This window comes from Eurytemora carolleeae, unplaced genomic scaffold (assembly GCF_000591075.1).
Source record: "Eurytemora carolleeae unplaced genomic scaffold, Eaff_2.0 scaffold571, whole genome shotgun sequence".
In the NCBI taxonomy this organism is placed as follows: domain Eukaryota; kingdom Metazoa; phylum Arthropoda; class Copepoda; order Calanoida; family Temoridae; genus Eurytemora; species Eurytemora carolleeae.
In genome coordinates, this window is record NW_019396700.1 from 108,189 (window position 1) to 122,691 (window position 14,503).

The 14,503-nt window shown below is 32.4% G+C and overlaps 1 protein-coding gene across 1 annotated transcript; it reads left to right on the forward strand.

The window, feature by feature from the left end:
- The first annotated feature begins 391 nt into the window (after window positions 1-391).
- LOC111707541 (uncharacterized) lies at window positions 392-12,962 on the forward strand. The gene is made up of 17 exons (XM_023480657.1): window positions 392-865; window positions 1,108-2,365; window positions 3,218-3,278; window positions 3,941-4,058; window positions 5,068-5,108; window positions 5,366-5,438; window positions 5,554-5,652; window positions 5,745-5,831; window positions 6,568-6,652; window positions 6,751-6,824; window positions 8,351-8,414; window positions 9,423-9,508; window positions 10,254-10,321; window positions 11,109-11,184; window positions 11,556-11,629; window positions 11,692-11,732; window positions 12,615-12,962. The coding sequence occupies exons 1-17, from the start codon at window positions 403-405 to the stop codon at window positions 12,721-12,723; spliced, it is 2,877 nt and encodes a 958-aa protein (XP_023336425.1). The 5' UTR covers window positions 392-402; the 3' UTR covers window positions 12,724-12,962.
- The last annotated feature ends 1,541 nt before the right edge of the window (window positions 12,963-14,503 follow it).

A 14,503-nucleotide genomic window follows, 5' to 3' on the forward strand; every position in this document is an offset into this window, starting at 1 on the left:
CTCGTTCCTTTTCCAAAGGTTTTTTTAAAAAAAAGTTTAAACATTCTAAATCATTTCTTTTTAAAGATCCGCAATTCTATCGTTAAAAATGTGCAATTTACTCTATGTAAACTATCTAAGTTGCAAAAATACAATCATATTTGAATTTTTTTTGAAAATCTGTAAAAAAGACGGAGTACATATTTTGCCTACTTTTGAAGGTTACGACAGCATTTCAGAGCAAAATGTTCCATTGAGAACCCTCTAATTAATGGTATTATAACTGATTGTACTTTTAGTACATAAAAACGATGCAAAGTATACCAAAAAGCTTAAAAACATTTTTTCAGAGACACGTTGTACCAAACGTAGTTATTGGCCCTTTTTAATGAATCATATCTTTTCCAGGTTCGCTTTCGAAGAATGTTAGAGAAAAAGTCAGCTGAGGCTGAAGCTGAAGATAATAACCAGGAAGATACCCAAAATGAAGATGATATTGGAGAAAATGTTGAAGCACCAGAGGAAGATGATATCCTGGAAAATACAAATTCACAAGCTGAAAAAGATTTTAAAGAAAACAATAATACACAAGAGGTTGATAATAAACAAATTGAAAATAATGCGGGAGAGGAGCATGAGGATCAGCATGAAGACAACAGTCAAGATGAAACCCCCCATGTTGTTGCAGCTGATAAAGATCCTTTTATGATTTTGGAAGAAGTTGACGAGAATTATCTCTTGATTCCAGAAGAATTAGGTCCAATTTCTGTAAAACCTGGTGAACCAGTTTATGCTGCAGTTGAAGAACATGTCGTAAATTATTCAGAAAGAGCTGAACCAAAAAACTCTTTTGTGCTTAAGGGGTTTTATGGAATTGATGGAACAGGTTAGTACTCCTTCTCAATAACGTTGAAAGCTTATTCTTCTATTGTTTTCTTATAAAATCAAAACGATAAAATAATAAAAAATAGTATTACATATTAAAAGATTGATGAATTTAAAATAGATTAACCCTTTTGTATGGCATAAATTTCATGTTGCTCTTGTTTAGCTTATATTTTTCATTTGCAATGCTAAAACTTTAAACTTTTGTAAATTTTGTGTTTTAATATAATTTCATCCTTGTAGAATCAAGTTTTTCTGATGTTGCCAGTACATCCAAGCAAACCCTTTCATCAAAACAGGGCAAATCATCTGAAACCAGACATGATCTTCCATCTATGTCTAGCCACAGATTCAAACATGGCTGTACTTTCACACACGACTATCCATCCTTACAGGACTATCCACCCACAAAGGGATATCCATCTTTACTGGGCTTATCACCCGCAAAAGAATATCCGTCCTTACAGGGCCATTCACCCACAAAAGTATATCCATCCTTGCAGAGCCATTCACCCGAAAAAGAATATCCATCCTTACAGGGCCATTCACCCGCAAAAGAATATCCATTCTTACAGAGCAATCCACCCGTACAGAGATACCAATCTTCTCCTAGATATCCTAACATTCATGGCAATTCTTCCACCCATGGTGATACTTTAACACATGCTCATTCATCAACACATGGCCAACCAAACATACATAGATATCTATCCAAACATGGTCATCCATCTGTATTGAGAAAAGAGCCCAAAATCAAATATAGGGATACAAAATCTGTTAAAAGGCCTTATGTTCTGGAGGAGCATGATTGGCTCAATCCTAACTTTGGAGCAAATTCAAAAAGCTACAATAATCAATCACTAGATCTGAACAGTCCAAAAAGAAAAGATTTAGTAAGTAAAATTCAAGATTTTGCATTGCCTAAAAGTCTAGGTCACTTAAACATTCAATCTAACAATAAAAGATTGAAAAGTTATGTTGAAGAGCCACAAGATGAGCCTCAGAGTGATAATGTCGGATTGGGGCAAAGAGAGGGTATTCACCTTCCTCTTCAAGCTCCCTTGCAGAGTCAGCAGGAGTTCAGCATGAGCTCAAACAGTTTGAAAAGGAACTACTTGACAGAAACACCCTCAACATCAAATTTTGATGTGCCTTCAGGATTCTTATATCCAGTAAGAAAGGAGATCAGAGATGGAGATTGGACATCAAATGCTATACTCAATAGTGTCCGGAATGATTCAAACATATCTAATATTATTGATTCAATGAAATATTCTATTTCAAGTTTTCCCTTCTCTGCTGTCCCTTATCCCAATGAGACTTTTATCCGAAGAAATCCCTTTCTTGATCCTGTTCCCGTCATCAACCCATACATTGGACAATTTGCTACTTCTGTCTATGACACCCATCAACCACTGAGCCTGAAACCTGTAAATGATGGACCAATAAGACAAACACGAGTTTCAGCTTCATCAACTATACAATCCTTTCATGTAGAAAGGTAAGTTATTTTTAGGAAAAAAATAGTTGAGACTATTAAATTCATTATCTAATCATTGAACCTTCTCCATATAAAAAGAAAATATACAGGGTGAGTCAAAAAAGTGTGACTTTCGGCGCCTGGTGGAAAATTGTACCTTTGTGCAACTCTCGATCCTGTATGGTGTTTTTTCAATATTTTTAGAAAGTTTGTAATTTTTTTTTTGTTACTTCAATGGCCTAAAAGAAAATCTGCGAACCTTTTTTTCTCTCAAAATCAAAAGTTCAGAAAAGCAAAAATGTGTATATAAATTATTTCTATCAAAATCTAATTTTTTTTAAAGTTTGAATCTAAGAATCACAGAAAATTCGCAAAATTGCAGTAAGAAAATTTGCAATTTTTGTTTCTGGTATAATTTTTACGGAAAAGTTATTTAAATTCTCTAGTTCCTTTTATCTTAGTATATTCTAAAGTATTAAATATACGCTGTTAAGTTGAAACTTCAAGAACCATTGACAAACAATTATTTCCGTAAAAAATTGCGAATTTTCTAATTACAATTTTGCAAATATTCTAAGATTCTGTGATTCAATTTTTTTTAAATTTTAGATTTCGATAGAAACAATTTATTTACATATTTTTGTTTTTCTAAACTTTTGATTTTGAGAGAAAAAAAGGTTTTTGGAATATTGAATTACCAAAAAAATAAAAAAAAATTCAAAAAATATTGAAAAAACACCATACAGGAGAGTTGCACACAAAAGGTAAGCTTTGCACCAGGCGCCACAAATCACATCTTTTTTGACTCACCCTGTATATTTTTTTTACAAACAAAAATCTTTTTTATTGACATTTTATTGCACTGTGTTTTAGGAATGAAAGTCCAGAATTGAGATACATCTCTCCTAGTTCAGTCATTAACACTGTTCCAAATGTAAGATAATGTTAAGTGTTAAAGGGGAATGTATAATATATTTGGTCTAAAAATATCAAAGATTTAAATATCAACAAAGTAAGAAAGTTTTAGAAATAAGAATAGAATGGAATTCCTGGGGTTTATTATACTAGGCTTGCGCCCATCTTCTATTTGTTAACATTTTCTCTTTGTATACATTGTAAAACAAAACTAAAAATTGTGAATTTTCAAAATTGAATAAAAATCGAATTTTGTTGGAGTCAAAATTTTTCAATTTTGATCATCCATACACCTTCCCTGGGGTCATGTGAGGTCCCACACAAAGTTTGGGTCCGATCTGTTTAGCCGTTTTGAATATTATTGGATACAAACAGACAGACAAGGAAAGTATATATAGATATATAGATGTGTGCATAAACAATCAGAACCCCCACCCCCTGGTTAACCCTAATATAGATATATAGATGTTTGCATAAACAATCAGAACCCTCACCCCATTGCTTAACCCTAATATAGATATATAGATGTTTGCATAAGCAATCAGAACCCCCCACCCCCCAGCTTAACCCTAATATAGATATATAGATGTTTGCATAAACAATCAGAACCCCCACCCCCTGGTTAACCCTACCCCAACAAAAAAATCAAACTTTTTTTTCAAGGATAAACCAATTATTAAGGAGGAAGAAGAAGAGAAGCTAGACATAGAAAACGACCCTGAAATAGAAGAGTTTATAAATACACAATTAGAATTTCATCACAAGAAGTTTGGAAAGATAGCATGCGTCTCACCTCCAGGTGAGTTATGGTTAACTTTATTTAATTCAACAATTACGGAGAAACAGTTATGTTGGACGTTTGACCAGGGTGGGGATTTTTTTGTTTAAATCATTATATGTGGCTTAATGAAGCCAAAAATAAGGTTTAAAGTTTTATAGGATTTTTTTGTTTAAATCATTATATGTAGCTTAATGAAACCAAAAATAAGATTTAAAGTTTTTTAGGATTTTTTTGTTTAAATCATTATATGTGGCTTAATGAAGCCAAAAATAAGGTTTAAAGTTTTATAAAAAGAGAGCTTCCGTTGAGTCCGCGGAAAATAAAGTTTATAGTTTTATAAAAAGAGAGCTTCCGTCCAAGTCCGCGGAAAATAAAGTTTATAGTTTTATAATTTAATATTTATTTAGCAGTTTCGATCATTAGATTTTTTAAACTTAATCAATTTTGGCTGCGTAAGTTGGGGTTTCTATAAGAACTAGTTTTTGAATAGAATCTGAGATTTAAATTAATTTGAACAAAAGGAAGCGTAATTATATGAAACCAAGGAGAATGGAATATAATGGAAAAGGGATCGATCCCGGCCCGCGCTACCATGTGATTTATACATGCCTTGCAGACGATACTCCATTTGGAAAAGAAGGTTTTAAAAGTCGTCTTTTAATTTTAAAATATAGTTTTTTATTGAACTATATTATATAAAAAGATTTTTAACATGATGAAAAAATACGTTTGTATTGCCAATATTTTGCATTACAAAAATGTGCTTGTTTGGTGTTATTAAGCTACTTTTCCCCCTGTTTAATGTATGCAATAACCTACCCTGAATAAATATGTACGCGGTATTTTTACATCAGATAGTAATGGAAAGCTTATTCGAATGGAGTCCTGTCTGCAAAGCATACATTATCTGATGAAAGGGCTGGCCGGGTCGATCACTTCTCCATTTTACTTCATACTCCTTGTCTGAAGGATTTGTACATAAACGAAGCGCAACTAAACTTTTATTTGATTATTATCTTTATAAAAGGAACCAAGGGGACTGAATTAGAGGGAACTGTACAGCTGCAGGTAACTTGGACATATTTTTATATATGTAAACCATTAAAAATATATTATACAATGATTTAATTTAGCTCAAAACTTCCTTAATCATGTTGGTATGGTGTCTTTTAAAACTTTTTGGGAAAAAAATTAACCCCTCGAGAATTTTAAGCCTTCCGGCCTCATACCAAACAAGATGTGAGTATAAAGGGACGAGATGTGAGTATAAGGGGGGGGGGTTGGAGGGCATAATCTGAACAAATGTTGTGTTGTCTTTTATTTAGAAATCAGCAAATGCTGGAGAATCCACCTTCAGACCCAGTGTTATAATGAAGACATCATCTTTTGACCCGATAGGTAAGCACCGGAAGGACAAACCATGTTAAATTAGCATCTTATAAATGCTTGAACAATTCAAAATAAACAATTCACTGTTAAAAAACAAAAACAAATAATGTTCTTAACTGTTCAGCCAAGATAAACGAAGATATCGGAGTTTCTATTGTTTCACCAGAACTTGACAATTCTGGAACATATTCTTCAGAAGAGGAAATAGAACACTTGAAGATAGGTAATAGAACTTTTTAAAAACATTTTTTTTCAAATTTGTTTCAAGCTTGAGATAGTAAATGATAAAAGTTTAAGTATTTTTTATTATGTTAGATGATGATGCCTTGCTGAAGATCGTTAACTCACTGGATCTGAGAAGTTTAGAAAACGTGTACACAGCAGAGGAGACCAATTATTTAAGTTAGTATAAACACATACATTATCGTCCTTAGGGTTTCCGATCGGAATTCCGTTGCGCGCAATTGGTTCTCTGGGTTCCGTCTTCTCTCTGGTTCTCTGGGTTCCGTTTTCTCTCTGGTTCTGCGGGTCCCATCTTTTCTCTGATTCTCTGGGTTCCGTCTTCTCTCTGGTTTTCTGGGTTCCGTTTTCTCTATGGTTCTGCGGGTCCCGTCTTCTCTCTGGTTCTCCGGGTCCCATCTCTCTGGTTCTCCGGGTTCCCTTTTCTTTCTGGTTCTCCGGGTTCCGTCTTCTCTCTGGTTCTCTGGGTTCCGTTTTCTCTCTGGTTCTCCGGGTCCCGTCTTCTCTCTGGTTCTCCGGGTCCCATCTCTCTGGTTCTCCGGGTTCCCTTTTCTCTCTGGTTCTCCGGGTCCGTCTTCTCTCTGGTTCTTCGGGGAGTAAACTTACCCAAAGATTTCATCCCTTTTAATGGATTAGAAAAAGTATGAAAAAATTTGTAAGAGATTCAAAATCAATTGTTTAACAAAATAACAAAATTACAATGGTATCTGTAGATTAATATTGAATTTCTACATCCATGGATCAGTCAAAGTTTTAAAGTAATAAGACCCTGCCCTGCTGTCAACCGGAAAAAGACACTTTACAGATGGAGGCTCACTTGAATAACATTCCGTTTAATTCTGATGGTTAATTTATGATATTTTAGGATTTAACATCTCCCTGAAATTTTATTGTCTAGGGACTAAGACCCAACTGTTCTGGGACCATTGGTCCACCTACAGTTTAGGTCCTGAGGTTATGAAGGAATATATTCAGTGGGCGAGGTAAAGTAATCTCTGAACTAGATTTTTCACAAAAATATTTTTATTTTAGCAAAAAAAATGAAAAACTGGAAATTATGCTGATTCGACTTTTTCCGTAGAAGTGGATTTAAGATTCCTCTAAACCCAGAATTCCATGTAACTGCAAGCAGAGTGTATCATAAACGTCTCATAGGTTAGTACTCTTCTAGATTGTTGATCATTAGCTGGGTTGCCCAGGTTTATTCAATAGATCTTATATATAAGGGTACATAGCAAGAGCGCATGAAATCTCGTCTTGAAATTTATTTAAAAGTTTATGGCAGCTGTTATGCTTTATCAGGTTTGAATACAATTCATGAAAATATATATTAAAATATCCTTGTTGAGTCATAATTTTTTTCTACAGTGATAACCAGAAATAATGGAATAGGAAGACGACATTATACAGTGAAACCCTTAATAACGAATTCATCGAAAGAATTCATCAAATGTCGTATTCTTCACTTTCTGATAATGGAATGTTGCAGATATTTAGTTTTTTAATTAAATGATTATATGGAGCTCTTTAAAACTGTTCCCGCATATTCATGGCTATTTATTTATTTTCGCAAATACTAAAAATTACGAAATATAGTATAAAACTCATTTAAAAATTGTAAAGACGACATTTGATAATTTCTTCCGATGTATTCGTTATTAAGGGTTTTACTGTAGCAATACATGCTTGTACTTGATGTTTTTACAAAGAAGATATCAGTGTAATTCTTCAGAAGCTACTTTATATTTTTATTTTAAGGTAAATTTATAGCTTCCTGAATTATCAAGTAAAACAATTGATATATTAAACTTGTTCTTTTCCGCGGCATTTGATCTTTATATAGTTGAAAATACAACATTATGACACTTTAAAAAGCTCTTGCTATGATGTCCATATATCTGGGATTTACTGTATTATCATTCATGAAATTGGTATTAAACTCTAATTATTTAGCATATGCTTCAGGCGCTGGCCGTGGAATTTTATAAATTTGAATTTTATAGTCTAAGTCACCACTATGTCCCACGAAAACGTTCATCCAATTTGGTTCAGCCGTTTGGTCGGCTATAGCAAACATATATATGTAATTACTAGCCTGGGAACCCAGCTTTTACTGGAACTTGAATTTTCTCTAGTAAAGCCAGCCCAATTAACCTTTCTATAGTTGGACTGAATTTCCTAATAAAAATTTAAGAAAAAATTATCAAGGGGTTCATAAGTTATGATCGGACATCCAAACAAACAAATTGATAACTAAACAAAAATTTAAAAATACTGTAAATTAACTAGCTTGGAAACAAGGCTTTGTCTTGAGTTTTCTTTTAAAAGTCGATCAACTTAACGTAGAATGATTAATAAAATGTCCTTAGTTCTCCCAAGTTCCTAAATTAAAATTGGAGGTAAGGTCCAGGTGTTCAAGAGTTATGATCGGAGATCAAAACTAGCAAACAATTGCAAACAAACAGAATTTATACAAACCCTGTCAATTATAAAATGCGATATCCAGAGAAAAGAGTATTAGTTTGTAAACTTTTATATTGTTTAATGTAATTTTGCTTTAGACAAACATAAATGATGAATATATATAAATTAATATAGAGTAATATAGAGTAATAAAGATTAATTATAGATCATCTATAGATTAATTATACATTAATTAATAAATTCCTTTTAATTTTTAGCATATTTGTTTGAATTTGATGATCTGACTAAATTTGCAAAATCAGACTACTTCACCCTTCTCAGGTAACAAATACCAATACCAAGAACAATAATATCTAATACCAAGAACAATAATAACTAATACCAAGAACAATAATAACTAATACCAAGAACATCAATATTAATAAATACGAAGGAAATTAAAACTATTCCAAAAAACAATAATTTCAAATAATAATGAAAAATACAAATAAAAAGTTTAAAAAACCAGGAACAATATTAACTAATATCAAGAACAATCACAACAAATACCAATAACAATAATAACAAAAAAATAACAATAATAAAAAATACCAAGAACAATAACAATAAATACCAAGAATAATAACAAATTGTAATAACAAAAACAATAAATACCAATAACAAAAACAATTGTAACAAATAACTATAACTTAAATAAGAAATACCAAGAAATAACATTAATAAAAAATACCAAGAACAATAATAACAAATACCAATAACAGTAATAAAAAATACCAAGAACAATAGTGAAAAAACCAATAACAATAATAACAAATACAATAACAATAATAACAAATACCTAAAAAAATTTTAACAAATACCAATGACAATCATAAGAAATACCAAAAACAATTATAACAAATAAAAATATAGGGATTGAAAAATCATTGTTTAAGACAAGAATTGGATTCCTTAATCTTTTCGTGGTTTTCCTTTAATTTAGACACTGATGTTGTTTGCCTCATTAACAATCTCTTGAATTAATTTTAGTGAGTTGATTTTATGAACTTTATCCCTGAGATATTTGAATTTGGCGCCTTAAAAATTCAACCAACCGCTAGGGGATCAGAAGGCGCTAGTATCGGCTTTGGCAGCCATTTTCAATTGCTAGTTGCCGGCAAAAAGAGCACAGATTTACTCAGAGTTTTGACTTGCCAAGTGGCCTTCTATGTAAAACTTCGGGATTATAATTCTCTAAAACTTGAAAGAGTTCTTAAAGATGCTGGGTTTGTTTTTCTTGTGTCAACTACCTTAAAAATTTTTTTGTCATATGCATAAACCCCTTTTTAGATGTAATGTAAGGAAAGGAGTTTCTCTGTATACTTTGTGGAATTACAACATAAAAGATGCCCTAGAACAACATCGTAATGCAATAGGTAAATAACTGTAGCTTAATGCAGTAGGTAAATAATAGCACGTAATGAAGTAGGTAAATTAGAGCATAGTAATGCAGTAGATAAATAAGAGCATCGGTAATGCAGTAGGTAAATAAGAGAATATTGTAATGCAGTAAATATATAAGAGAATCATAATGCAATAAATAAATAGAAGCATAGTAATGCAGTAGTTAATAAGAGCAACGAAATGCCGTAGATAAATAGGAGCATCGTAATGCAGTAGGTAAATAAGAGCATCATAATGCAGTAGGTACATAAGAGCAGTGTAATGAGGTAAGTAAATAAAAGAATTGTAATGCAGTGTGTAATATAATAGTATCCTAATCCAGTAGCTAAATTAAAGCATCGTAATGCAGTAGATAATTAAGAGCATCGTAATGCAATAGGTAAATAAGAGCATCATAATGCAGTAGGTATATAGGAGCATTGAAATGAAGTACGTAAGTAAAAGAATTGTAATGCAGTGTGTAATATAATAGTATCCTAATGCAGTAGGTAAATTAAAGCATCGTAATGCAGTAGATAATTAAGAGCATCGTAATGCAATAGGTATTATAACAGCATCATAATGCAGCAGATAAATATGAGCATCCTAATTTACTAAGCTTTGAGAAATGTAACAGCTATAATTTAAATGGTTTTTTTTATCTACGAGTGTACATTTTTTACCATTACAAAAACATTTCTCCCACGTTTTTACCTTATTGTTTGTTCATCATTTTAGGGGCCACTGATTATCTGATCTGGCAAGAAAACGGAGCTAGACCTGTAGGTGTTAAAGACGTAGTTCAGGAACAGTTTCAGTAGTTTCTACATGAGTGGAAACTTTCTTTACCTTTATCTCTTCAAGTACAGTGTTACCCAAAAAGCATGAGACTTCAGAGACAACTGTAGAGAATTTATTCAGTATTTTTGCCTTAGACTAAAAATAATACAGAAAGAGCACTAAATGCCGTCTTTTTAATATTTAAGGGTTTTTCGATCACAAAAACTCTGAGGTAAAAGCTCAATGGAGTTCCGCGCAGGCAGCATTGAATTTAAAGACAGAGAGAAGGCATCCGCGTAACTCCTTGGGGCCTCTGCCTCAGGGTTATTATGAACGAAAAACCCCTAAATCTTGTAAAGTTGACATTTAGTGTTCTATCTGTATTTTTATTAATCTATGATTCTACTACCATTAATGGTTCGCTTCAGTTTCAAATCCTCACTCTGATCCTTCCAAAACAAAGAATTGAAGGTCGACGTTTAAGTCTCATCCTTTGTGGTCGGAACTTCTATGTGGATATTGTAAATCTTAAATACTTGATCTTGATATCAAATGTGAGCCCTTTAAAATTTAAGGAGCAATGTATGACCCTCAACTTTAATTATCTCTGCAGTGTATAACCATCATGGATTTTGAAGAGGAATTTTATAAATCCATTGATCTGCATAAGATGGTGGTCAATGCTTGATCAAAATAAATACAAAAGTCCAGATATTTTTTCAAAGGTTTCATAGAACTAAACATTTATAGGTTATTTTCTACAAAATTTTGCAATTGTTTTATTTTCGAGAAAATACTGAAATTGTTTTTCAGCATTTATCCATTGATGTCGATAGAAAGAGAAAAATATTCGAGTTCATGGACAAGTTTGCGAAACCCTGCTTACAAGGAAGACTGCTCAATATCATTGATTTGATTTAATAAAAACTTAAATTAAGTAGATTTTTACTTAGGTTAAATCTTAGATCAAACTGAACAACCTTTTTTTGATTTAGATAAAAGCTTCTTGTTTAAATTTATTAAAAACTGAAAATTTTACAGATTTTAATTTCTGAAAAACAACTTTAGTTTTTAAGTATGTTGAAGATTTAAAAATAATTTGATAAAGTGACAAAGGAAGTCTTTGTCACAAACACTGATTTTCTAATTCACATATATTTGCAATCGCATGTTAGAGACCTTATCAAAGGTTTACACCATCAGGTTGCAAAGATGTTATTTTCTATTGTTCGAAAGTATTTTGAGTATTTGTTTGGTCAGGTATTGAGATGTATTATTTAATGGTTGCCATCATTCTCTACGAACCTAATACACCTGGTCTAATTAACCCTAGGGTAAGTAAAGTATTGGTGTAAAGTAAAACCCTAATAAAAATATTAAAATCATTATATTTTAGGCTGTCCGCGATATACAAGAGGAGTATAGGACTATGCTCAAGTAAGTTTATTAAATTAAGAAAAAGTAAGGGAGTACAGGCAGTACAGAGAGTACAGAGAGTATAGAGAGTGCAAAGAGTACATAGAGTACGGAGTTCAGAGAGTTCAGAGAGTACAGAGTGTACAGAGAGTACAGAGAGTACAATAGAGTACACAGAGTACAGAGTGTGCAGAGAGTAAAGATAGTGCAGAGAGTACACTACTTGCACCTTTTAAACCTGTGTCTGATTCAGGATGACGGAGAGATCCTTTTTGAACTAAAAAAATGAGTTTCTGGTCATTTTATCCGCAGCAACGCGTTTAAATCTCTATATTCTTGTTTGCACCATTTTTTAGATAACTTGAAACGTATTATTTTTATTTTCCGGAAGGCACAGAAAAAAAGATGTTCTTAGAAAAAAGGTTTAACCGTGTTTTATTGAACTATTTGGACGATTAACTAATTATTTGGTAATATCAGGAATAATGTAACAACAACAACCTTGCGGGAAAGACGACCTTAAAAAATTTGCTATCAAAGTAATGGACATTTTTATCTGCACAAGTATAAGCAATGAATTTTATTTAGTGGAGAATAAAAATAGCTTCTACAATCCAAAGTTTTTTACGTCGCTTCCAATTACAATAAATTAAATATCTAAAAAAATCATTTTCGTATAAAACGGAGAGTTTTTTGATAGAAACCCCAAGAATATCTGCGTCATCCAAGTTCAACAATTTTTTTTACAAATTTAAAATTGTTCGAATTAAACAGCTTTCCTTTGCACGATGCCAAATTTTGACCCTAAGAGAAAATAATTGTCCAAAACGAACCTTATTACCTTTTTCAAAAAAATATAAAACATATTCCTGTATCTAATTTACAGTGTATTGATATTTGTAGACGGCATCTGAAAAAGAAAGAACCTGAAACCTGGAGATATTCCTTGGATACAGTGGAGGAATGTATTAGAGAACTTCATACCTTAGATTCATTGCTTAATTTCTGCTAAGGAATCTACATTGGAGGAATGTTATAGAAAACTAAATTCCTTAGATATATTGCTTCATTGCTTCTAAGGAATCTAAATTGGAGGAATGTGATGAAAAACTTCATTCCTTAGATTCATTGCTTCATTGCTACTACTACTATAAAGGAAGCTACACTAAACTAAGGGTGTAATGCAAGGAAAGTTAATTTCGGTCGTGTATACTCTGCGTACATATTGAAACCAGTTCTCTTTGGGCGGAATTTGTAAACAAGAATAGATGCATCAGTGTTCGTTTAGTATCCGGGGAGGTTAAAAGCATTAAATTTTGATAATTTTAATAATTCACATAATAGTTTCCTATGACCAGAATATTTCATTGATTTTTTTATGTGAAAGATGGATCCAATGTCAGGCTGAAACATCCGTCTTGTGTTTACATTACCGCCCAGTGACAGTACACTAGGTAGTACAAAAGATGCGTATACTTCTGAAATAACTTTCCTTGCATTAAATCCTTGCACTAAACATCATCAAAAGAAGCTGAAGGGTGGATTTACTTTTTTAATTAAAAAGTTCTTTTTAAATTCAAATTTTTATAAATAATCCACTTATAATTTTCAATGACCAATTATCTCGAATTCAACCTTTCATAAAAGTTTTGAATCCTAAAATAGGCATTTGAAATTTTAAACTTTAATTTGAAAGTGAAAATATTGTTAACATTCTTAACATTTACTAAAATAACTAAATGAAATATCATAATATAGAATATATATCATTAGCTATATATAAAGTTGGCTTGGGTGTCTGTTTGTTTGTATCCAATAAACGTCAAAACGGCTGAACCGATCGGGCCCAATTTTTTTGTGGGACATCACGTGACCACAGGGAAGGTTTATGAATGATAAAAAATTTTTTAAAAAATGTGTTTTAAAGGTTTTTAATTTTGTAAAAAAAATTTAATTCTTGAAAATCCGCGATTTTTTTTTAAAATCCGGAAAAAATTTTTCTTCTTTGTTTTAAAATGTAAACAAAGAAGAACATGTTCAAAATTTGAAAAGAAGATGGGCGCGAAGCGCCCTAAAAGCCTAGTAATGTAAATAATCATATTGGAAATCAAAGACCCAAGAGGAGCGGAAAGGAAGAGGAAGGGAAGAAGGGAAAGGGAAGGGGAAGGAAAAGGGAAATAAAAGAGAAAAGAAAAACGTGGGAAAGAAAGGAAAAGGGGATGAAAAAGAAAAGGAAAAGGGGAAGGGTAACAACTGAAGAAAAGGAAGGATGGGTTTGGGGGAAAGGTAAGCAGGGAAGTGGATAGGAAGGGAAGCGGATAGTTAGGGAAAGAGATAGGGAAGAGGAAAAGCAGGGAAGGGTAAGGTTGAGTGGGAAAGGGGAAAGTTGATAGGGAAAGAGGAATATTGGGATTAGGGAACTACGGAAGGGAAGAGGAAGGTAGGGAAGGGAAGTTAAAGTTGAAGGTAAGGGGAAAAGAATTGGGAAGGTTGGGTAGTTAGGGAAGGGGAAGGTAGAAAATCGAAGGAAGGTTGGCAAATAAAGAAGTAAGGAAAGGGTAATATAGGAAAGGGAAGGGCCGGGAGCTCTCGATTCCTCTCCATATCTAACTTTATCTAAAATCAGATAGTTTTTCACAAACAGTTTTCCCCAATAGTTATAAAGCGGCATAAAGAAATACGTTAAGTAATATGGTAAAGGAATACTCATTACTCAATAGTTTTTCCAAATAGTCAAAATTACTAAATTTTTTCCGCTACGCGTACTGCGCAAACTCGTAAAAAATATAGAA